The following is a 21,273-nucleotide window of genomic DNA, read 5'->3' on the forward strand; positions in this document are numbered from 1 at the left end:
TGGGAAAATATAATGTCCCCGTTGATTCTTTAGTTCAGAAAACTCTCACATTCAAATCACACTAACAGGATTAAATCATCATTTGTAAAGATGACATCACAACAGATTTGACACCATTCAACAGAGACTTTATTTCCAGTTCAGCAATGAAATTACTGCCTATAAAAGAATGTACTCATATATGAAGCAAAGTAATGCTACTGATTATACTTACATCTACCACGCAACAGCCTCCCGCAGCTCCCATTTGGCACAGTGAACGAGCCAAACAATCCATTTTAAATAAATACATAATGCCTTACAGCAAACAGCCAGGGTTGTAATTTTTCATCAACATAGTGCATACAACATCGAATCTGATATGTCAATAACTATAATGACAATGGCAAGATTGAGCAGAAGCAATATCATTTACAATCAGTGCATGCTATAAGCATAATGACATTCACGTCCTCACCTTCCCATGTACAATATGTTATGAGACATTGGCTGTTTTTCAGAAACAGCAAAGCATCAAAAGTAAACACTGCCTTTGTAAACACTACTTCAACAACAGATGAAACACTTATGGACATTATTTAACATGACATTTTGGCACAGAATTTTCATTATCTATTGAATGAAAATATACAACCTCCCATCACCATTTAGAAGTGTAAGGTTTACTGTATATGTATATATATACCGGTATATTGAATTTAGTACTGTACTCTATATACTGTATACATATCAACCTCAGCCAATATCAAGTCATCTATTTACATTCGTTGTGTTTGTGTGTGTATTTTACACAGAGACAAAGTGAGTAAGAGAGAAAACGGTGAATGAACACGTTTCCGTTTGTGACGCGCCACAAAAACAAGCACAAAACATTCAAGTGCGTTCTGTTTGGTCATGAGTGTAAAATCTTCTCATCATTTATATTGCCAGTTTCTCAAGATTTTGGCCTCACTACACATGAAGGGAAAACAAAGAAACAATTCGTCTGTCCCCATGCCCTTTATTTTGCTGGAGTGAATTTGTTAACCCTTTGTAAGGCACAAGTCCCAATGCAACACCGACTGACGTCAAATCCGCCGACGGCAGATCGAACAAATCAAAATAGGCCTTCCTTAATGATCAACAATGAATACGTGGTGGTGGTAATATTGAAGGATGCTGAATAAAACGAAAGGGGATTTCATGGTTTTCATAGTAATAAACTTGATGTCCTCCCAAAACAATTGAATTGTTTGAAAATCTTACCAAGACAATTTGGCCTTTAAATGGAAACTTCATACTCCCGTGTATCCTGTGAACAAAAAAGAGCAGGCCATCAGAAACAACCTCAGACCGTGACACATACTACAACCATATTAGCATAACTGTCGAAATAAAGCAGCGCAAAGGAAGGTTTCCTCACCCCCGCCTCATACAGAGGGTTGTTGAAATCCGACTCGACCGTAATGGGACTGTAAGAGTGCGTGTGGGAAAGAGACTTCCAGAAGAGCGGCTTCCATTCTAGTCTGCAGATGCTAGGAGGAAAAAAACAGAATTCCACGTCATCCCCATAAATTCACGACAGGAGTATCCGAGCGTGGATGTGTTAGTTCAAACAAGCAGCGGCAATTACTTTGTATAGTACATGTAAATTCCTCCGATCAGGAGGATGACCAGGATGATGGGCAGAATTATTGCAAGTGCGATGTTCTCACTCAGGATCTGATGGGAGGGCTCGAATGATTGAGACACTGCGACACGAAGAAAAGCATTAGTCACGTGGACATGGATCGCCTCTGTTAGAACTAAAATCAAGTCATCCGCTATTCCCGAAATAGTCTTTGAATACGACGGTCTAAAAGATGGAAGAGAGAGGAGAAGAAATATAACCACCCTCTAATTTGTGATCATCCAGAAGCTCCTCATAGGCCACTGTGTGAAATAAAGGACATAGTGTCAACATTTGTTGTCATCCCCTCATCACAGTTGTTATTTGAAAAAAAAAAATCACCTTCCACAAAAGTAATGGCTATAGTCGGATTTATCTTTTTTTTTTCACCTTTACCTTTGCAAAAGGGTGGTGGGCTGTTCCACTGAGATGGATGTCCAGGCACACAGCTGATAATAACCTCACCGATGAGCTCGTAGCCTTCATAGCAGAAGAAACGCAGGGTTTCTCCCGCCTGGTAGCTGTGCTTGTACAACGTTTGGTAGCCATTGTCCGGGACGCCAGGGTTCGGGCATGGATCATATTTCACTGGAAAGAACAAAGAGAGGATAGTCACATAGTCAAACTTGATTTGGCCGTGCGCAGGCAGCGCAGCTGGACGATAACACTTACAGACACACTTTGGGCTGTGGTCACTCCATTTGGGGGTACCGGTGTCTCGACCGTGACAGGAGATTTGGTTGGGGCCCTCGAGCTGGTAACCTTGGTTACAGGAGAAGCGCACAATGGTTCCGACGGCAAAACCGGCTTCGGGGCGCACAGAGCGAGCTCCGTTTACCACCTCTCCCGGGTCAGGACACTGTTGGACTGAAATCAAAACAGAGTGAGTTGAGTCGTTTCATCGACACCAAAAACTCTTTTGAACCTTATGTGGCATCTTATATTGAGGAGCTATGTCGAAGTGAGTTGAGGAGTTTCATTCGGGACCAAAAACTCTTTTGAACCTTACGTGGCATCTTATATTGAGGAGCTATGTCGAAGTGAGTTGAGGAGTTTCATTCGGGACCAAAAACTCTTTTGAACCTTACGTGGCATCTTATATTGAGGAGCTATGTCGAAGTGAGTTGAGGAGTTTCATTCGGGACCAAAAACTCTTTTGAACCTTACGTGGCATCTTATATTGAGGAGCTATGTCGAAGTGAGTTGAGGAGTTTCATTCGGGACCAAAAACTCTTTTGAACCTTACGTGGCATCTTATATTGAGGAGCTATGTCGAAGTGAGTTGAGGAGTTTCATTCGGGACCAAAAACTCTTTTGAACCTTACGTGGCATCTTATATTGAGGAGCTATGTCGAAGTGAGTTGAGAAGTTTCATTCGGGACCAAAAACTCTTTTGAACCTTACGTGGCATCTTATATTGAGGAGCTATGTCGAAGTGAGTTGAGGAGTTTCATTCGGGACCAAAAACTCTTTTGAACCTTACGTGGCATCTTATATTGAGGAGCTATGTCGAAGTGAGTTGAGGAGTTTCATTCGGGACCAAAAACTCTTTTGAACCTTACGTGGCATCTTATATTGAGGAGCTATGTCGAAGTGAGTTGAGGAGTTTCATTTGGACCAAAATATTACTTCTGGCATCGAATGGCAATTTTGAACATTTTTAGTGGGGTGGACTCTCACCTTTGACGCAGGTGGGTGGGCTGCTGCTCCAGGAAAGGTCCCACTGACAGGTGATGATGTCGGAGCCACTGATGTCGTATCCCGGTTGGCACTGATAGGTCAGCACACTTCCTCTCACCGGGGACAAGTGGGACGAGCTGCTCCACCCAAACTCGATTTGAGGGAGAGTGGGGCACGTATCATTTGGCTCAACCTCTGCATGAAATTTTGCACCGTGTCACGTATGGTCCAGAGAACACCCATCAACTTTCTGCGAAAGTACGCACGCCTTACCGCGATAATGAATCAGGAACCCCTGACTAAGAATGAAGCTTGAATCCTCCGGATCGCTTTGAAACTGAATAGTGACCTCTGACCCCCCGGATACAACTTGGAAGCGCTCTTTGGAACCCAGGTACTGACCGATGGCATGGGACATGAGATCCCGGCCGTCAAAAATGGTCAACATGTCAGTGTGGCGAATATTTAAGCTTTTTGAGGGATTTAAAAAAAAAAAAAAAAAAACAGAAGAAGAAGAAACTTTAGGAACCTTTTATATATTGTTCAAGACCAGCACTACTTTCAATCTAACAAAATAAAGATGCATTCATATTTATTGGTGATCTGACCTCGTGTAGCAATTATGCTTTCAACAGACCAAAACAGATATATTCACTAAAACATAGCAGACTTCACGTAAAGACGATTGGATTTCTACTTTGTGCCACCCATTTAAAAAAAAAAGAATCCAACTCACATATGGATGTCCAGTTCGATACGCTTCTCTTCATTGCCGTGGATCTGCCATAAACAATCCAGACCCTTGGAGTAACTCTGCGGCCAATCGGGAGACAGGATGGTACCGGAGGGATCCGTCAGCTCCCCTCCACACAGAGCTAACGAGAAGTAACGAACAGACGTGAGAGGCACGGTCCAGATAACAAAGGCAGAAATTGTACAAAGATGCTGTCAATCAAATGACAGGCACCGAATAGTCCGGCAGAAGCCTGAATTGCTTTTACAATCAAGACTCCTGAATTGATCGTAAATGTGAATCGTCGTTTGATGAAATGTGCCTACGTTTAAGCCGATAGTCTCGGGTGGGGTCGACTCAGCCGGCCTACTGCTCGGAAGAGAGTCCTGTTAGCATACCTTTGCACACGGGCTCGCTGTCATTCCAGTGAGGGTTGCTGGGGTCCACACACTCAATGGTGGCTGAGCCCTGTTCCATGACAAAGCCGGGCGAGCAGCTGAAGGTCACCGTGGTGCCCAGCTGGTAGGTAATGTCACTGCTGCTGAAGTTTCCGTGTGGCATGTAGGGCTCCCAGCAGTGCTCGTCGTCAAACGCTAGCAAAAAAAAAAAAAAACGTCAATACAATTTAAAAAGGCGGCCCGGTAGTCCAGTGGTTAGCACGTGGGCTTCACAGTGCAGAGGTACCGGGTTCGATTCCAGCTCCGGCCTCCCTGTGTGGAGTTTGCATGTTCTCCCCTGGGGTTTTGCGTGGGTTTTCTCCGGGTAATCCGGTTTCCTCCCACATTCCAAAAACATGCATGGCAGGCTGATTGAACACTCTAAATTGTCCCTAGGTGTGAGTGTGAGTGCGAATGGTTGTTCGTTTCTGTGTGCCCTGCGATTGGCTGGCAACCGATTCAGGGTGTCCCCCGCCTACTGCCCGGAGACAGCTGGGATAGGCTCCAGCACCCCCCGCGACCCTAGTGAGGATCAAGCGGTTAGGAAGAAGAACAAGAAGAAGAACAATTTAAAAAAAAAAGGGGAGAAAGATCAAAGATAGAGATAGAAAGAGAGAGATGGACGTCACTTCATCAAGCCACTTTTTGCGAGTTTCCCTCAAAGTACACGAGGGACAAAACAGAACCCGTGTTGTGTTTGGATATGTCATGAGCCAAAAATGGATTTTTCCCCGGCAACTAAAAATGAGATGAGAGAGATTTTGCTCCATTTCCAACACGACGACACGCATCCAGAGCCCTTTGCCGCTCACCCTCATATCGCAGTGCCAGGAGGAGAGGGATCGAAGACGAATCGGCCGTGAGCTCCAAGTACAGAGAGGTGCCCTCACTCAGGAGTCCGTGCTCTGGCACATCATCCATATCTGAGTCGAAGAGAGGTGGCGACAGAGAACTGTTCCCACTGCGCACAATCAACCTAAGAGGAGAAAATGCACGGCAATATCACATCGTGCATATTTTTAGATGGCGCACACCCTCATAAAGCAGAAGAATTTCAACAAAGAAATCACGTCGTTATAAAAGTGTTCCACCAAAACAACTTACTTGTCATCGTCTTCATCCAGTGCGATCCTCTCAAAATGCAAGTGGAGCCTGTGACCCTCTTTGGCCTCAAGTAACCAATGGCAGCTCAGGTTGTTTCCATTACTGTGGTTGGTCACCGACGGAGGGGGCGGTGACAGTATGCGCCCCACTGTTGCATTACGAATCCACCCCCCGCAAGACACAGCTGAGGAAACATCACATCCCACATATTGCTTCAAGCCATGCGCCGCGTTCACCCCGTCGGTGTTCTTTCACATTCGTGGATTCTAAATGAGGTTGACTGACCAACACACTGGGGTTCGGGTGTGCTCCAGTGCGGTCGGGTTGTGTTGACGCAAGTCGCCACTTCATGGCCACGGACTTGGAAACCTGGATCGCAATGGAAGTGAGCCTGACCGCCGGGATGGATGTCGGTCACGGTCACCCCGCCGCTTTCGGGAGAATGAGGAAAGGTGCAGGACAACATGAAAGCTGAAAGACAAGAGAGTACGAATTTAGACCCATCCATCCACCCGTTTTCTGATCCGCTTACGCTCACAAGGGTCACGGCGGGGTCCCGGGTGTCTTCGGGGCAGTAGACGGGGGACACCCTGAACCTCACAATCACCCCCGGGGACAATTTAGAGTGTTCCATTTACCTGCCATGCATGTTTTTGGAATATGGGAGGAAACTGGAGTACCCAAAGAAAACCCACACAGGCACAGGGAGAACATGCAAACTCCACACGGGAAGGCCGGAGCCGGAATCAAACCCTGCACCCGTGCGGCTGTGAAGCGGACGTGCTAACCAGTCGAACATCGTGCCACCCTGCTTAGTTTCACTCCATGTGTGTGTGTGTGTGTGTGTACCCGCATTCCAACAGATTTTGAAAATGGATAGAAAGTATTCATTCCTGCCCTGCGATTGGCTGGCAACCGATTCAGGGTGTCCCCCGCCTACTGCCCGAAGACAGCTGGGATAGGCTCCAGCACCCCCCGCGACCCTAATGAGGATCAAGCGGCTCGGAAGATGAATGAATGAATGAATATCCCATCTAGGGTCGGGTCGCGGGGGGTGCTGGAGCCTATCCCAGCTGTCTTCGGGCAGTAGACGGGGGGACACCCTGAATCGGTTGCCAGCCAATCGCAGGGCACACAGAAACGAACAACCATCCACGCTCACACTCACACCTAGGGACAATTTCAGAGTGTTCAATCAGCCTGCCACGCATGTTTTTGGAATGTGGGAGGAAACCGGAGCACCCGGAGAAAACCCACGCAGGCCCGGGGAGAACATGCAAACTCCACACAGGGAGGCCAGAGCTGGAATCGAACCCGGTACCTCTGCACTGTGAAGCCGACGTGCTAACCACTGGACTACCGGGCCGCCCGGATAGAAAGTATTGAATAAGGTAAAGAGTTCTGTTAAAGTTTCAACTTACCTTGATAGTGCAGGATGAACTTGCCGTGGTTGTTCAACTGGCCACTGCGGTAGAGGATGTGCACCTGATTGGTGGTGCTGCGAATCACCTGACCCTCCCTCATCAGGGTCTCGTTAGCTAATAGCTTAGGTGTCGAATCGCCCTGGCCCAGAATGGTCAAGGACTCCTCCTTGGATAGATTCACCTTCCTCACCTAGCAGTCAAAGTCATGTCAAAATGCTCATGTTGACAAAGGATCTCATCGCGCACATGGTGTTTGGAATGAACGCAAATACAAAACACAACATGAAACATGAAAGATGTGTGATGCGTCGACAAATAGTTGAAAGAAGGCGACTGGGTGTTGCAAAGCCATTGCGATAATATGCTTTACCTGAATCTCCACGCCGTAGCCCGCGTACACCGTAATGCTGTAGGTGCATTCCAGCGGAGAAAGAGATGATGATGATGATGATGACGATGATGCGGAATCTGGTGACTCGACAACATCCTCCATTGCGGACAAAGATGCGTTGCACTGAACTGTACAAATAGGAAAAAAAAAAAAAAGAAAGGTAATTCAACGCAGGTAGAGAATTTGGTACCATGCCTGGTGGTGAATTGTTCTTAGCATGACATTATTATTTTTTTATGCTATGTATTTTCATTCATTCATTCATTCATTCATCTTCCAAGCCGCTTGATCCTCACTAGGGTCGCGGGGGGTGCTGGAGCCTATCCCAGCTGTCTCCGGGCAGTAGGCGGGGGACACCCTGAATCGGTTGCCAGCCAATCACAGGGCACACAGAGACGAACAACCATCCACGCTCACAGTCACACCCAGGGACAATTTGGAGTGTTCAATCAGCCTGCCACGCATGTTTTTGGAATGTGGGAGGAAACCGGAGCACCCGGAGAAAACCCACGCAGGCCCGGGGAGAACATGCAAACTCCACACAGGGAGGCCGGAGCTGGAATCGAACCCGGCACCTCTGCACTGTGAAGCCGACGTGCTAACCACTGGACTACCGGGCCACCCGCTATGTATTTTATTTTTAATTATTTTTTTACTATTCATCCAACTCTCCATTTTCGAAATATCGCATCATCATTCGGGCCACGGGCAGCGGCGTGTGAAGAGGCTTGCTCATCAACAACCCTCATTTGGATGCACCCGCTGCTGCTGAAAGAAGGCCGCCATGAGGCTAATCTCTCGCACACCTCTCGTGGACGTGCATCTGGGGGCGGGGGGGTTCTTGTCATTGTGTCAAATCTTTTTTCTGTCAGGCAAATTTTTTTTGTGTCTTTTGGATCAAGTTGACTGTAAAAGGGAAGGCTGTAAATGTTCCTAAATGCGTTACAGTTTGGTCAATTTATCCAGGGAGGGGGAACATATAAAGAGCGGGTAGAATAAAAGAGAGCCGTTATCCTGACAGTAATGATGGAAAAACAAAAGCTTTCCATTGAATGTTGTCAGCCTCACTCTTTCAAGTTCTTTTGGGGATAAAACCCCCACCATATTTCATTCTCTCTTGACCAATAGGAGTGGACTTGAACAATTTCCTAAGGCACTCTGCTGTCTTGCAAGGTACGCAAAAACCGCAGAAAGCTTTTTGGTCTCTTGACATACTTTCAGAAGTAAGCTGCCTCTTTTTTTTTTCCCCTCCCAAAGGACACATTACAGATGTTGAGTGCACACTGCCGACATGCCGGCGGTCAAAATTTGAAAATATTAAAGAGATAAACCAAACAAAGCCCTTTGTATCATTTAATTCCCTAACCGAGTAAGAATATGACAACGACGGCGGCATTCATGCAAGTACCTGGCATGTGCATCGTGGTTATCGTGGTCGTGGTGATGAGAGTCATGGTCGTCTCCTCTTCGATGGGAACGAAGGACATGCGGTTCCTCAATCCCGCGTGGCCGCCTGCGGACGACGAGACCGGCGCCGTGGTGAGCAGTCCTGGCGAAATGACCGTGGAGGTCAGCATGCTCCGCTTGACACCGGGCGCCGCCCTTGTCGGATTGGTGGTCGTGCCTGCTGAGTTTCAATTCAAGATATTTTACCCTCGCTTGTTGGCGAGTCGCTTCGATGACATGACAATGACTATTCAAGTCTGTTTTGGTACCTGCGGTGGCGGACGACTGGCCTAGGTACTCCTTACTCTGGAGGGCAGCATGGATCATACCGCCCAGAGGGTAAGAGTCTGGAGGTAACGTTGGTGGTGTATCGGTTTCAGGAATCATGAAGCTCATGCCTAGAAATCAAATCATTACCAAAAAAAAAAGTGACAAGACATGGCCGAATTTAAGAACACATGAATATGTATGCGCTCACATATAGGACCGCAAAAGTATTCAGAATTACGTGCCCGCATCTATTACCTGAAACTTGGTGCATCACGGTAGCAGATATTATCACAGCAAGGTAAGTGAACGCCATGGCTCAAGGTGAAACGATGCTCTGAAAATCTGAAAAGAACAAACTGCTGTTGATGAACAACGTAATATCCCGGGGGAGGGGTAGAGTAGAATGATTGCCGCACTAATGATTTGATTGCCCTTGATGGTTTCACTTTTTGAATTTTTACAGATTGGGATTAAACATCTGGAAGAAAAGGTACAAACATCAACCTTGAAATCCGATTTTTACGTGGTATGTTGTACATTGAGGAACCTTTACATGGATCTGGTTCCAAACCGTGTGCAGTGTGACAAGGCACATCAAAACTGACATTTGGCGCAAAAAGTCGGAACAGCAGGTTTTATGTTTACCTTTTGTAGGCCATGCCGATTTGGATCGGAATGGCTTTGCCATCCAAACCCATATTCATCAACAGAATAATTCATGTTATTCACTACAGTGCAACGAATTTACAAATGTGGGCCAAAAGAACGGGAGCAAAACGCAAAATGCATCCGTATTAAGGAAAATACCCATGCTTTGCACCTACGTTCCCTCCCCCAAACCTGCAAACGCATGTCCAAAAATGCATTCTCCCGAACGCACATAACGACCCTCCTCTTTCTGCAGCTACACCGCAAACGTTTTTTTTTTACTGTCATTATTTTGTGATTGCAACGAATTAAAAAAAGGCAAATCGAGGCGTATCCTCGGTGATGCCAGCCTTGTATGTCACGAAAAGATGGGTGCTTTGCAAGGCAGCATCCTTCGCACCTCTCGGCCCCTCTTTTTTTTTTTTTGTCGAGGACCATTTTGGGGCATCACTCGTCCTGATTACAAGGTGAGGAAGGCGGAAAAAAACATGACTTACGTACCTTTATCTCGCTTCCTACGATGGTTTTATGACACAGTATCCTGTTGCTGTAGGCCCCGTCAACAAGGTGCTGAGGTTCGCCCCCCCCAACCCCTCTATGGCTGCATACTGACGGTTGACGCATTCGGCTCGGATTGGGAGGTTTCTGTGTGGAGACAACAAGCGCCCTCTGGCGGCCGTGTACTGGAACAGCGGGGAGGCGTGCGGTTAAAAAAAAATCCAGTCTGGGAGCAACGATCAAACAATCACGGCGCAGAGACGGGCGCGTGAGTGCTTGTGACACATCTCGCAGCGGTCTATCAAGGTAATAAGAGTCACGCGATGCGCAAGGCCTGGGATAAAATATGATTTGTAAGATCCGCAAGTGCCAAAAGCGCACCTCGTTGCGATGTTGGTGGTCGTTTGCGACGTCAAAGATCGCGGACGTTCAACATGGGCCGGCGGAGCGGCTGTTGATGCAGAGCTCAAAAACGGTAGCTGGACTTGAGACAACGACAATATTTGTGGGACAGCTTCCGAGTGACATCTCAGTTGGTTTGCATGTCAACCCTTTGTCAAACGTATGGGGGGGGGGGGGGGGGGGGTCCTTTCCTCACCCGACATGATCGAAACGTTGACAGATTTAGAAGGCGCGGTGGCTTTATAGATCGGAGAAGCTTCCAAAAGTTTTGACCAGATGAAGAACATGCACGCTAAATGATCAGCTAGGGTGAGATCTTGCAGATCTTGCGACCTTAATTCTCGACCTTGCGTGGAGTCATAAACCTGCACAAGCAACTAGAACAACTTCGTCAGTGCTCTGTGGAGAAGCGGTGACCTCGGATGGATAAGAGATGCTCCATGCCAGGCTTGGCTTCAGCACTGTGTGAGCCAGAAGGGGATTAAATAAAGAAAATAAGTGAATGAGGCTGGTCTGTAAGCAGGACCGGCCAATGGCGCGTTCAGGCTTGTTGGTAAACACGGCATCTTACGCTTAACATGATCCGTTTTTTTTGACTCAACACTCATATGTTCATTTAGCAGAATAAATCAATGATGATTCATTTGAAAAAATAAACACTTGTCATCAAGTGTAATTGCTCGGTCTATCTCTACTTATAATAATCTGTTAATCTGTTTCGGTATTTCAGCGCCCGATCATAAAAGATGTGCTGGACCTTGGACATGCTGCCCTCGCCTCCTTACGTTGAGCTCGGAGTGCACTCGTTGAGTGGCCTTCTGTGGACGCTGGCGCTCTTGTTCCTGTGGCACTGTTATCGGATAGGCTCGGATTTGCCGACGGGGGTTCGCGCACGAGGGGGAAAGTTGGCCTCCGGAAGGTCCACGATGTCTCTTGGCGCAAGCTGCGCGGGAGCAAAGTACCAAACCCGGTCCAAGCTTCTCAGGGTTGATCCAAGGAACCCGTTTTCAAGCATCGAAACGGAAGAGGATGAGGAGCCGGCGCAAGGTTACCTCACACCCGTGCTTAGCCATGCCTTGTTCCCAGCGCAGGCATCCGCACAGGCCAAGAAACTGTACTCGGCCTTGCAGGAATACGCCAAACGCTACAGCTGGGTGGGAATGGGCCGCATTCACAAAGGCCTCCGCGAGCAGGTACGCGCTCTCTCCGTTTCTTTTCACGTCACATATATTCCCAATTCCAGAGTGATCGGGAATTTCTCATTCTCCTCCCCTTTTAGATCAAATTAAATAACCACTCAGCGATACAGAAGCCGCATCTCTTCTTCCTACCAGATGTCCCGAGTGTTCCTTTTTTCCCACGCGATGCCCATCGGCATGATATTGAAGTCCTGGAAGCCAACTACGCTGCCATCCTGGCTGAGTTCCAAGATGTTTACCAGAGAGGCCTCGACTCCAAATTGGGCTGGACCGTGGGACCAAAGGTACAATTCTCATGTACTACAGAAAAGGGGCTTACCCAAACCATTGGAGTCAATGATTTGGCCATCGGCACTTTGTCTCTTTCAGGGCCAGGCAGTGTTTCCACTGTACAGCGCGGGGGTGTACGTGGCAGCCAACTGTCGCCGCTGTCCCTGCACGTATCGGACATTGCTGTCGCTCCGCACATTCATAAGCAGCAACTCCTTGGGATCGGCTGGATTTTGGTTGCTGGGACCCGGTGCTGCACTGGGGAGCTCATACGGACTGACGAATACGCGGCTGCGGTGTCATCTAGGTCGGTATATGAAGTCCTCTGCAAAATCTATGATTTGATATGACGGGGTGTTTCAGAGTTTTAGGGAATGACGTTTTTGAGTGACTGTGACCCTGAGGGACACCACTGCTGGGTTGTGAGGAGTAAATACGCCCATTCAAATACACTTGTTGCAAAATGCAAACTACAGTAACATGGTGAGTTTGGTCAAAGTATGATTGGGCTATATCACAGGTGTCAAAGTCAAGGCCCGGGGGCCAGATCCGGCCACCCAGATCATTTTATGTGGCCCGCGGGAGCAAATCATGTGCATCACGATTCTTGCGGAAATCTGTACTAAAATGTCAAATTGTAATGGGTAATAAATAACATGGCGGCCTGGTAGTCCAGTGGTTAGCACGTCGGCTTCACAGTGCAGAGGTACCGGGTTCGATTCCAGCTCCGGCCTCCCTGTGTGGAGTTTGCATGTTCTCCCCGGGCCTGCGTGGGTTTTCTCCGGGTGCTCCGGTTTCCTCCCACATTCCAAAAACATGCGTGGCAGGCTAATTGAACACTCTAAATTGTCCCTAGGTGGGAGTGTGAGCGCGGATGGTTGTTCGTCTCTGTGTGCCCTGTGATTGGCTGGCAACCGATTCAGGGTGTCCCCCGCCTACTGCCCGGAGACAGCTGGGATAGGCTCCAGCACCCCCCGCGACCCTCGTGAGGATCAAGCGGTACACAAGATGAATGAATGAATGAATGAATAAATAACATTGAGATTTTGAAGCCGTAACTCCGAAGTGGCCCGCAACAAAAAATGAGTTTCGCACCCCTGGTCTATATTGTCAAGTCCAGGTTGAAAAGTGGGTCGATAATCAAACACTGCGTCGAGAAGCACTGACAGCTCCTGGTTGCTTTTTTTTCAAATCCGCAATATGTTCCATGCGGCGTGTGGTTGTCAGACGATTACAAAAAGTGAAATTAAAATAAAAACGAATGAAATAGCACAACCGGCGCTGAGCGAAACAGATGATTATTTAGGTTCATTTCGACTTAGCCCATTTTCGGCCGCCACCCAGCTGGCTTCTAATCCTTTTCCCTTAAACACAGACGGGGATGAAGTGGGCGGTCTTGTTGCCTTTAAAATCAAGACAGAATGATTTTTGGAGCCCATCACGCTTGCAGGTCTGCAAACTCCCCCCCTGTGTGAGCTGGTGGTGGGAGGGGAACCTCAGTGTTGGTCTGAGGGACACTGCCTGCTGATTGATGACTCATTCCTTCACACCGTCTCGCACAAAGGTTGGTGAATCACACAAACCCAATGCGCATTTGGACTCCCTAAAAAAAAAAAAAAAAGTCACATTGGGTTTTCCAACTCCTTATTTTCATTTTATTGTCAGATATTTTCTTACTTCCCCCAAGGGCCCCCGGATGCCGGACCTCGAGTCATCCTAAGCGTGGACGTCTGGCATCCGAACGTGGCGGCGGCGGAGAGACAAGCGTTGGACTTCATGTTCAGTCCTGATTTCTGAGCACTTGGGCGTTTTGATTCCACCCTGAACTTTGAACTCTGCTACTTTTGCAAGATGAGCGGGGGGCGGGGAGGGCTTTGGGTTTCGAGGGTCTCGTCTATGGATCACCGTGTACGTTATCCGTTGAAAATTACGTTGACCATTTTCTGCTCTTTTGACTCCCCGATGCATTCATGGTGCGTGCATGAAAATACGATCGCACTGTAAATGTCTGCCATAAAGAACGTGCGTCACTTGGAGATACAACAAGACCTCCTTTACCATCCGAGAAGAGGATCCCGTTAGATAACGTTCTCTCAAGGGTGTTTGCATGCGAAACTTGACTGTCATGTTTATTGTTGGTGCACGCGTCACTTTGAACATCAACACCCGCCGATCACGCCGCCACACTACGGCAAAATAAAATAAATGACGAAATCCGCTTTTTGTTTGTTAACAGTTGAACACTCGACAATATATTTGAATCCCAAATGGACAGAGGGGACTTGTGACAGAGATTTTCTGTGTGTGTAAGATGAACATAAGTCATCGAACGTTACATTCAAAGCTAATTTGCATTGGTTTTCGGGTTGAAAAAGTACCGCAGGAAGTTGCAAATGCATTCAAATGACCGACGTTGCTTCCTCGGAGGCAACGTTGCCTGCGACGCTTTTCTCGTTACTCATTTTTATTCGAGCACAGGAGCTAATTATCCACGTTATCTATCAATTACAATCACCTAGCAAGTGATCTCAAGAGTAATCCAAAAACCAAAGGCATGATTTTGGGACCGCTAGAATTTTGGGGGCTTTTATTTAGATACCAGACAAAAATAATTATAATTTTTTTTAAAAACATGCATTTTATGAAGTAGTCAATCTTTTATCGCACGCATATTTTTGGTTACATTTTATCGAGAGTCATTGAGAATTAGTGAGGTTATTATGTTTTATCTGCCATCTGTTCATGTGGAGGGGGAGGGGGGGTCCCAGTATGAGGATTACAACCGCCAGATCTAATCTAGCACAGAGTGACAGATTATTGCTGAGATACGTTATATGTTGCTTGTATATGTTTAAGGACGTATGGCTTTTTTTTCCCCGACATTTCACATTTCTTTAGGCTGCGAGAAGACCGATGAAATTGAGGAGCACTCGAAAAGACAAATGACCGCAAACGTGAACGCATCATTGCCGCGCTGGCCACATGTTTCACTGCGACGGCCTTGATTTGATCGTACAAGATACAAAATTGGGGTTAACGAGTGACGCCATAACAAAGTGGGAGCTTGCAATTTTCAAAACATGAAGTCATATTTGTTCAAACGGACAATATGGCTTGACAGTAGTGCATGACAGATGGAGTCCAATGCATGTTTAAAAAAAAAAGTCATCTGTCTCCGGCTCGGTCGGTCTGCAAGTGTGTAAATTACGCCTTCAGTCGCTGATTGACTATTTTTCATCGGGCGCGGTGGTTTTGTGTATCTCGATTACAGGCGCAAGATGTGGCCAGCAATGTCTGATTTGTCTCGTACTCCTGTCAAGTTCAAATCTTAAAGACGGTTGTTGCAAGGGGGTGGGGGGTGGGGGGTTGCAAATTCCACCTTACAAAGTCTGTATAGGATTCGAGTGCATTTACGAGTCTATTCTGTACATTTTAAAAATTAAATCAAATAGAAAAAAAAATGAACTGAAAAAAAAGATCATTTCACAGTCATCACAGTAAAGTGGGTTAAAGCATCCACAGGTGTTTGTCGTTTTCACTTCTTTGACATCATTTGGACAAACTCTGCAAATAAATTGGGCAGAATTTTGATCAGACAATTTAAAAAAATGTTTTTAATGTATGTCGTTTGCATGGTCTCGTTTCTCACCCTCAAAGTCAACAGTACCATCCCCGTTGTTGTCCACTTCTCTGACCATTGCTTCGACCTCTTTGTTGCTGGCTTGTTCGCCCAGTAATTTCAACATGGCATGCTTCAGCTCATCCGACGTGATCGAACCATCGCCGTCGACATCAAACTGGAAGAAACCGTCCAGGCGTTCAAATGGGCTCCGCCAAGAAGTGCCAAAGGCGGACCACACAAAACAGGCTCAACTAACTCACCTCTCGGAAAGCGTCTTTTAGTTCTTTGAGACCGATCATGCCTGCGGTTTCAGCCAGGAGCTTGGGGCTCATAAGTTCCACAAAGTCCTCAAAGTCCACCCGTCCTCCCACTGCGTTGACACATACATTATATATCAAGGCAAAAACTATCAGCTCTTGGATAAATTACTGTGGCGTATGAGAAGTATTGGGCCCCCTTTGAACTTTCTGACCTTTTGCCCCATTTTTCAAAAATAAAAGGTATAAAATGATTTTTAAATGAAAAAAAAAACACATTTTTTTTGAAGAATGAACACCAAGTGGGACACATATGTGAAAAGTGGAAGCACATGTGTATGATATTTCATGAAAAGTCTATGGTTTCTAGTACAAATGAAGAAAACGGAAAAATAGGATGCGCAAAAAGGTCAAAAAGTTTCTTATTTCAATTGTATTTGAAGCTTTGCTGTCATTTCCAGCATCACGTGGATTCTTACGGTTCATGTTGATGTTTTGGCTGAGTTCTATCAGCTCCATTTCAGTTGGCATGTAGCCCATCGTCCTCATCAGGTTGCCCAAGTCTTTGCAGGAAATGAAGCCATCTTTGTCTTTGTCAAACTCCACAAAAGCCACACGTAACTCTAGCGAGCATGTCGAGAGAGAGGTACAAAGTTGCCCGGTGATACAAAATCTCCACGTGGGTGAGGGGTTGAATTAAAAGCATGAATTACCTTCTACCTCATCGTGAGTGAGATCTCTCTGCAAAACAAGAAGGATGGACACAAACGGGGGGGGGGGGGGGGGGGCATCATTTTGATATCTGTGATCAGATGCGTAATGATTACTGTTGCGCCGTGTACAGCTCAACTTCAAAATCTAGAAATAAATAATACGGCATGAAATATAGACTTTTTAATTTTACGAAAAGAGAAGAAGTCTTGATTTAAAATTCTAAAAATTCTTGAATGAGCGGGGGGGGGGGGGGAAATGTTTGTTTTGTTTACATCTACATTCAATAAAGGCAAACCCGAGGGTGTAAATACTCCCATTAACATTCCACAACATAAAAATAATTTCACAAATGAATTCATATTTTATGTGATTTTTAAAAATATTTTTCTTCCTCAAGAACAACAATTTAAGGAGGAAAAAGTGGCGTTAAAATCGGCGTGACTTACTTGTCGGTTTTTGCCCCCTCGGAGGAAGATGCAAGCTTGTTTCAGGCTCATGCCGTCTCCGCTTGCGTTTAAGAAGTCTAGACGTATGTATGTATGTATGTATGCCGTCTTTATGGAGAATGCGGGCAGCCGTACACGAGTGTAAAATGTCATCACGAGTGATGTGTGCACGGCCGAGAAGAGGGATGAAGTCTCTGACGGATTATCTCTGCCGCTTTGCTCTGGAAGAGAAATAAGGGCTTAATGATGCACACTTGCATATATACTTTTGGAGACTTTTTCCAAAAGAACACAATTCCACACAGGATACACGATAAGTTTGCTTGGATGTAAATCATGGTGCATTTATTTGAAATTAAAAACGTGATGTGAAAATAGTCGTTTCGATCAAGATGCTGCATATAATCTGTCAAAAACCTAAATAATGACGCAAATTTTAAATCAGCTTAAATGGAGATGGTCTTGACATGCGGGATTTTGATTCAGATTCTGCATTAGACCGCCAAGTCCTGCAATCACTTTTAGATCTTTTTACATAACCGCATTGATTGCACTCGCAAACAGTATGCAGACGATACAGGGAGCCGCTTTGACATCATCAACAGAGCACATTAGATTTATTAATTCGTCTACAGTTTACGCGGTACTGTAAACGGATTTATAAAATAGAAACTTTTTGCCATCCACTTAAAGCAAGTCGTTAAGTGAGTTGATTCAGAAAGTACTTAAAATACGCATTGAATAGCTTAACAGAATCAAAGAGTTGACATTTTAAACATGGTACATGGAATTCTAATCGTCAAAAGAAATCCCCCCCTAACAAAAGTTAACATTCATCACAAGATTTCTTTTTAAATGATGCTGTATCTGTAAAATATGATAAAATACAGTAAATGAAGCATGTTTTTTTTTTTTTGCTTATAAAACAGATGCAAAGCAGTTGTCATGCCAGAGTTGTCATTTCAGTCAAGCTAAGCTTTCTCAGTTTCCAAACCTATCTTCGGGCGGCACCTCTGGGACGCCACCTGCTCATGTGAAACAGGAACCAGAAAAACATCCTGCACCCGAAACGCACTGTGTTCATCCATCCATCCATCCATCCATCCATCATCTACCGCTTATACGGGGCCGGGTCGGGGGGGGCAACAGCTTTAGCAGGGAAGTCCAGACTTCCCTCTCCCTAGCTACTTCTTCCAGCTCTCTCCGGGGGATCCCGAGACGTTCCCAGGCCAGCTGGGTGACATAGTCTCTCCAGCGTGTCCTGGGTCTTCCTCGGGGTCTCCTCCCGGTGGGACATGCCCGGAACACCTCACCAGGGAGGCGCTCAGGAGGCATCCGAATCAGATGCCCAAGCCACCTCATCTGGCTCCTCTCGATGTGGAGGAGAAGCGGCTCGACTCTGAGCCCCTCCCGGATGACCGAGCTTCTCACCTTATCTCTAAGGGAGAGCCCGGACACCCTGCGGAGAAAACTCATTTCGGCCGCTTGTATCCGGGATCTCGTTCTTTCGGTCACGACTGTGTTCATGTGCTCACAAAAGAACACTTGACAAGATGAATAAAATATTGGCAAAATGTACACTTTGATGGAATGGGTTTTTTTTTTTTGGGTGGGGGGTCGGGCATTCTATCATAAAATGAAAGTAGCGGGAAGTGGAAAAAGAACAAGACAAACAAATTTGCCATGAGAGCAACATGCACCCAACCACAAATAGATGACATTTGAACATAATACATTTTGAAGCATATGGCGACAAACACTGCACCCGCTCTCTTATACGGTGCCACGGCGAAAAGTGAACACCACACCGGCGCGCTCTGAAGCTTGCAGTCAGGCCCTCGCAGATGGGGACGCTCCCGTCGGGACACCGTCAGAAGCAACCGGGCGACCGTGTTCTGCGTGCTAAGACTGCTGATCTTTAACCCCCCTCACCTTCAACATTTCACGTTCTCTTCTCCCATGGTTTACTTAAGAGAAGCTACGTGACTAAAATATGTTTCTGCAATTTTATTAAGAAAAAGGAGCCCGTTTCATGAAGCAATATTTTAAATCCGGCCAAGTCACAGGCGATTCGACTCGCAATCAACTTTTATGCCCAGTTGGAGTGTTCAGTGTGGCCTGCGGCTGCAGCATCGATGAATTCCAGTGCAATACGTCACGTTGGTTTTGCTCAGTGACTCGGGATTTTCAAATACTGTACATCCGCTTCAATGGAAAAACTCTGCCGAGGTGACCAAATCAGAAAAAAAAAAAACAACAACTAATCGTGAGCATCCATATGCTCTAACGGGGCACTTTCTGGCGATTTCAAAAGCATCCCACCGATCCTCGATGCAAAACACACTTCCCACCGGTGCGCTATAAAGACCTGCTGCCATGCCCTCAAGCAAGAGCAGTAGCCCTTTGCGTTTCCTGCTCTGAACCAAGATGGCGGACAGAACGCCAACATCCTTGCTGCTTGCCCTTTTGGCTTTGGCGGCCGCTCAAGACTGGAGCATAGAGGAGTCCGAACCGGTGGAGAAAAGAGTCGGAGAATCCCACACGCTGACGTGCAGAACATCAGGCTTACGTTTTTCCAACTACGGATGGGGCTGGATCAGAAAAGCCCCTGGCAAAGGCTTGAAATGGATGGCTCATAGAGTTCCCTACTGGTTGATTGCAGACTATTATACAGAAGAAATTCAGGGTAGATCCGTCATCAAAACAGACGGTTCACTCGAACAGGTCTCACTAGCTATCGGCAGTCTGAGGGCCGATGACACCGCTCTGTATTACTGTGTCAGAACCACCGTGATCGATAACATGAGAAAAGACTCACAAAAACGATCCCTTGATTTTCCCCACCAGTTTTGTCAATTTCTGACTGACACAAAGCGTCACACCTGCGACACTTGATACGAATTCAGAGGGCGCTGGCTACAAAGAAAACACTCCAAGATAAAGCTGCCATTATCTCTTGAAATAAATTCCAACCCCCCCCCCCCCAAAAAAAATACTTTTGGCACATGCTGGAGCCGGGGAGGTTTTTGAGAGAGCGCGTGTCATTGTGGAACTAGCGTATGGGTGGACGGGTACCCACGGTGTCACACACGATGGCAAAAACCTGGGATGATGTGAACACTCGAATGGCGCTCTCGTCACAAACTGCAAGCACGAGGAGAAAATTCTTGTCACCTACTGATGACATTAAAGGTGTCGACTCAATCATCAACTGGATGACCTCCAAGTTATACTTGCCAACCTCAAATAACATCTTGACCGATATACATCATGCAAGATGAATTATTCGCAGCGGATAAAAATCCTAAAACGTGGCCGTGTCCGTAGTAGCATTTCTAACCCGAAAAGGGCCTCTGGTGACCCCCCCGGCCCCACTGGGAGACCACCTGCTCATCTGAAACAGGAAGCAGAAAAGCAGCTTTGGCTCAAAATGCACCGTGTGCACCTGAGGCAAAAGAACGCTTGCGAGTCACACCAACTCAAGTTGAGCTTTTCATGCTTTAACTTAACGGCATTCATGTTTTGCTTTTTTTTTTTTTTTGCTCGGACAAAGTTGAGAAAGGTTTGTGAACCTGAAAACGAATGACACTGCGTTTTGGGCGGAATTTTGAGAAAGAATTTGCAATTTGCATGTTTTAGAGTCACTTGGAGGGCGTTTTAAATTCATCAAAACTTTGGTGTCCTATTAGAAAAACAGGGTAAAAATCAGGGGTGTCAAATTCATTTTTGTCGCAGGCCACATTATGGTTACCGGTTCCCTTGGAGGGCCGTTATGACTGTGAAGCCATATAAGGAAGTCAACTGCTGTCATGAGGGTTTTGGAAACAAGCAAACAATAGCTCTCTTATATTTTACCTATGATAATTTGAAATTTTGGTCCAAATTTTAGCAAGCATCATTGAAGTCAACATGTTTGATTTGTTTTTGCGGGCCACATCGAATGATGTGGCGGGCCGGATCTGGCCCCCGGGCCTTGGGTTTGGCACCGGTGGGATAAATCCAATTACCAATCACCCATCTTTCCAACCATCTTAAAAGGCGCCCGCAGCATCTTTCACACAACCATGCAAGAAAGCAATTTGCA

The 21,273-nt window shown here is 46.3% G+C and overlaps 3 protein-coding genes across 4 annotated transcripts; 1 reads left to right on the forward strand and 2 right to left on the reverse strand.

Moving 5' to 3' along the window:
- Nucleotides 1-106: 106 nt before the first annotated feature.
- On the reverse strand, nt 107-10,433 carry sez6l2 (seizure related 6 homolog (mouse)-like 2). 2 transcript variants are annotated; one of them, XM_052049373.1, is made up of 19 exons: nt 10,283-10,433; nt 9,389-9,475; nt 9,133-9,261; nt 8,826-9,041; nt 7,397-7,545; nt 7,024-7,216; nt 5,888-6,073; nt 5,603-5,786; nt 5,311-5,474; nt 4,460-4,654; nt 4,065-4,203; nt 3,602-3,798; nt 3,329-3,523; nt 2,321-2,515; nt 2,045-2,236; nt 1,873-1,911; nt 1,613-1,730; nt 1,403-1,514; nt 107-1,291 (listed from the first exon to the last, which is right to left on the reverse strand). In XM_052049373.1, exons 2-19 carry the CDS (start codon nt 9,444-9,446, stop codon nt 1,262-1,264), a joined length of 2,691 nt encoding a protein of 896 aa, XP_051905333.1. In that variant the 5' UTR covers nt 9,447-9,475; nt 10,283-10,433; the 3' UTR covers nt 107-1,261. The 2 variants fall into 2 exon arrangements, with proteins under 2 accessions (XP_051905333.1, XP_051905332.1); XM_052049372.1 differs by having other exon boundaries at nt 8,826-9,044.
- A 46-nt stretch (nt 10,434-10,479) lies between these two features.
- Nucleotides 10,480-14,364, forward strand: asphd1 (aspartate beta-hydroxylase domain containing 1). The gene is made up of 6 exons (XM_052049420.1): nt 10,480-10,585; nt 11,412-11,874; nt 11,961-12,164; nt 12,250-12,457; nt 13,601-13,714; nt 13,838-14,364. Exons 2-6 carry the CDS (start codon nt 11,428-11,430, stop codon nt 13,945-13,947), a joined length of 1,083 nt encoding a protein of 360 aa, XP_051905380.1. The 5' UTR covers nt 10,480-10,585; nt 11,412-11,427; the 3' UTR covers nt 13,948-14,364.
- A 1,289-nt stretch (nt 14,365-15,653) lies between these two features.
- On the reverse strand, nt 15,654-17,273 carry LOC127590027 (calcium-binding protein 5-like). The gene is made up of 6 exons (XM_052049429.1): nt 17,190-17,273; nt 16,743-16,770; nt 16,509-16,652; nt 16,033-16,142; nt 15,800-15,947; nt 15,654-15,714 (listed from the first exon to the last, which is right to left on the reverse strand). Exons 1-6 carry the CDS (start codon nt 17,238-17,240, stop codon nt 15,686-15,688), a joined length of 510 nt encoding a protein of 169 aa, XP_051905389.1. The 5' UTR covers nt 17,241-17,273; the 3' UTR covers nt 15,654-15,685.
- Between the last annotated feature and the right edge of the window lie 4,000 nt (nt 17,274-21,273).

The sequence above is a fragment of the Hippocampus zosterae genome, chromosome 17 (assembly GCF_025434085.1).
Source record: "Hippocampus zosterae strain Florida chromosome 17, ASM2543408v3, whole genome shotgun sequence".
In the NCBI taxonomy this organism is placed as follows: domain Eukaryota; kingdom Metazoa; phylum Chordata; class Actinopteri; order Syngnathiformes; family Syngnathidae; genus Hippocampus; species Hippocampus zosterae.

What these genes read in the sequence shown, in the direction of transcription:
- LOC127590027 (XM_052049429.1), bottom strand. Translation starts at nt 17,240, where the DNA reads ATGAGCCTGAAACAAGCTTGCATCTTCCTCCGAGGGGGCAAAAACCGA. An exon ending in GAGGGGGCAAAAACCGACAA is followed by an intron (nt 16,771 to 17,189) that starts GTAAGTCACGCC and finishes CTTGTTTTGCAG; the next exon opens with AGAGATCTCACTCACGATGA. An exon ending in TGGTACTGTTGACTTTGAGG is followed by an intron (nt 15,715 to 15,799) that starts GTGAGAAACGAG and finishes ATTTATTTGCAG; the next exon opens with AGTTTGTCCAAATGATGTCA.
- asphd1 (XM_052049420.1), top strand. Translation starts at nt 11,428, where the DNA reads ATGTGCTGGACCTTGGACATGCTGCCCTCGCCTCCTTACGTTGAGCTC. An exon ending in GCTGGACCGTGGGACCAAAG is followed by an intron (nt 12,165 to 12,249) that starts GTACAATTCTCA and finishes TGTCTCTTTCAG; the next exon opens with GGCCAGGCAGTGTTTCCACT. An exon ending in GCGGCTGCGGTGTCATCTAG is followed by an intron (nt 12,458 to 13,600) that starts GTCGGTATATGA and finishes TCACGCTTGCAG; the next exon opens with GTCTGCAAACTCCCCCCCTG.
- sez6l2 (XM_052049372.1), bottom strand. Translation starts at nt 9,446, where the DNA reads ATGGCGTTCACTTACCTTGCTGTGATAATATCTGCTACCGTGATGCAC. An exon ending in CTGGATGAAGACGATGACAA is followed by an intron (nt 5,475 to 5,602) that starts GTAAGTTGTTTT and finishes TTCTCCTCTTAG; the next exon opens with GTTGATTGTGCGCAGTGGGA. An exon ending in GTTCCTGATTCATTATCGCG is followed by an intron (nt 3,524 to 3,601) that starts GTAAGGCGTGCG and finishes AATTTCATGCAG; the next exon opens with AGGTTGAGCCAAATGATACG.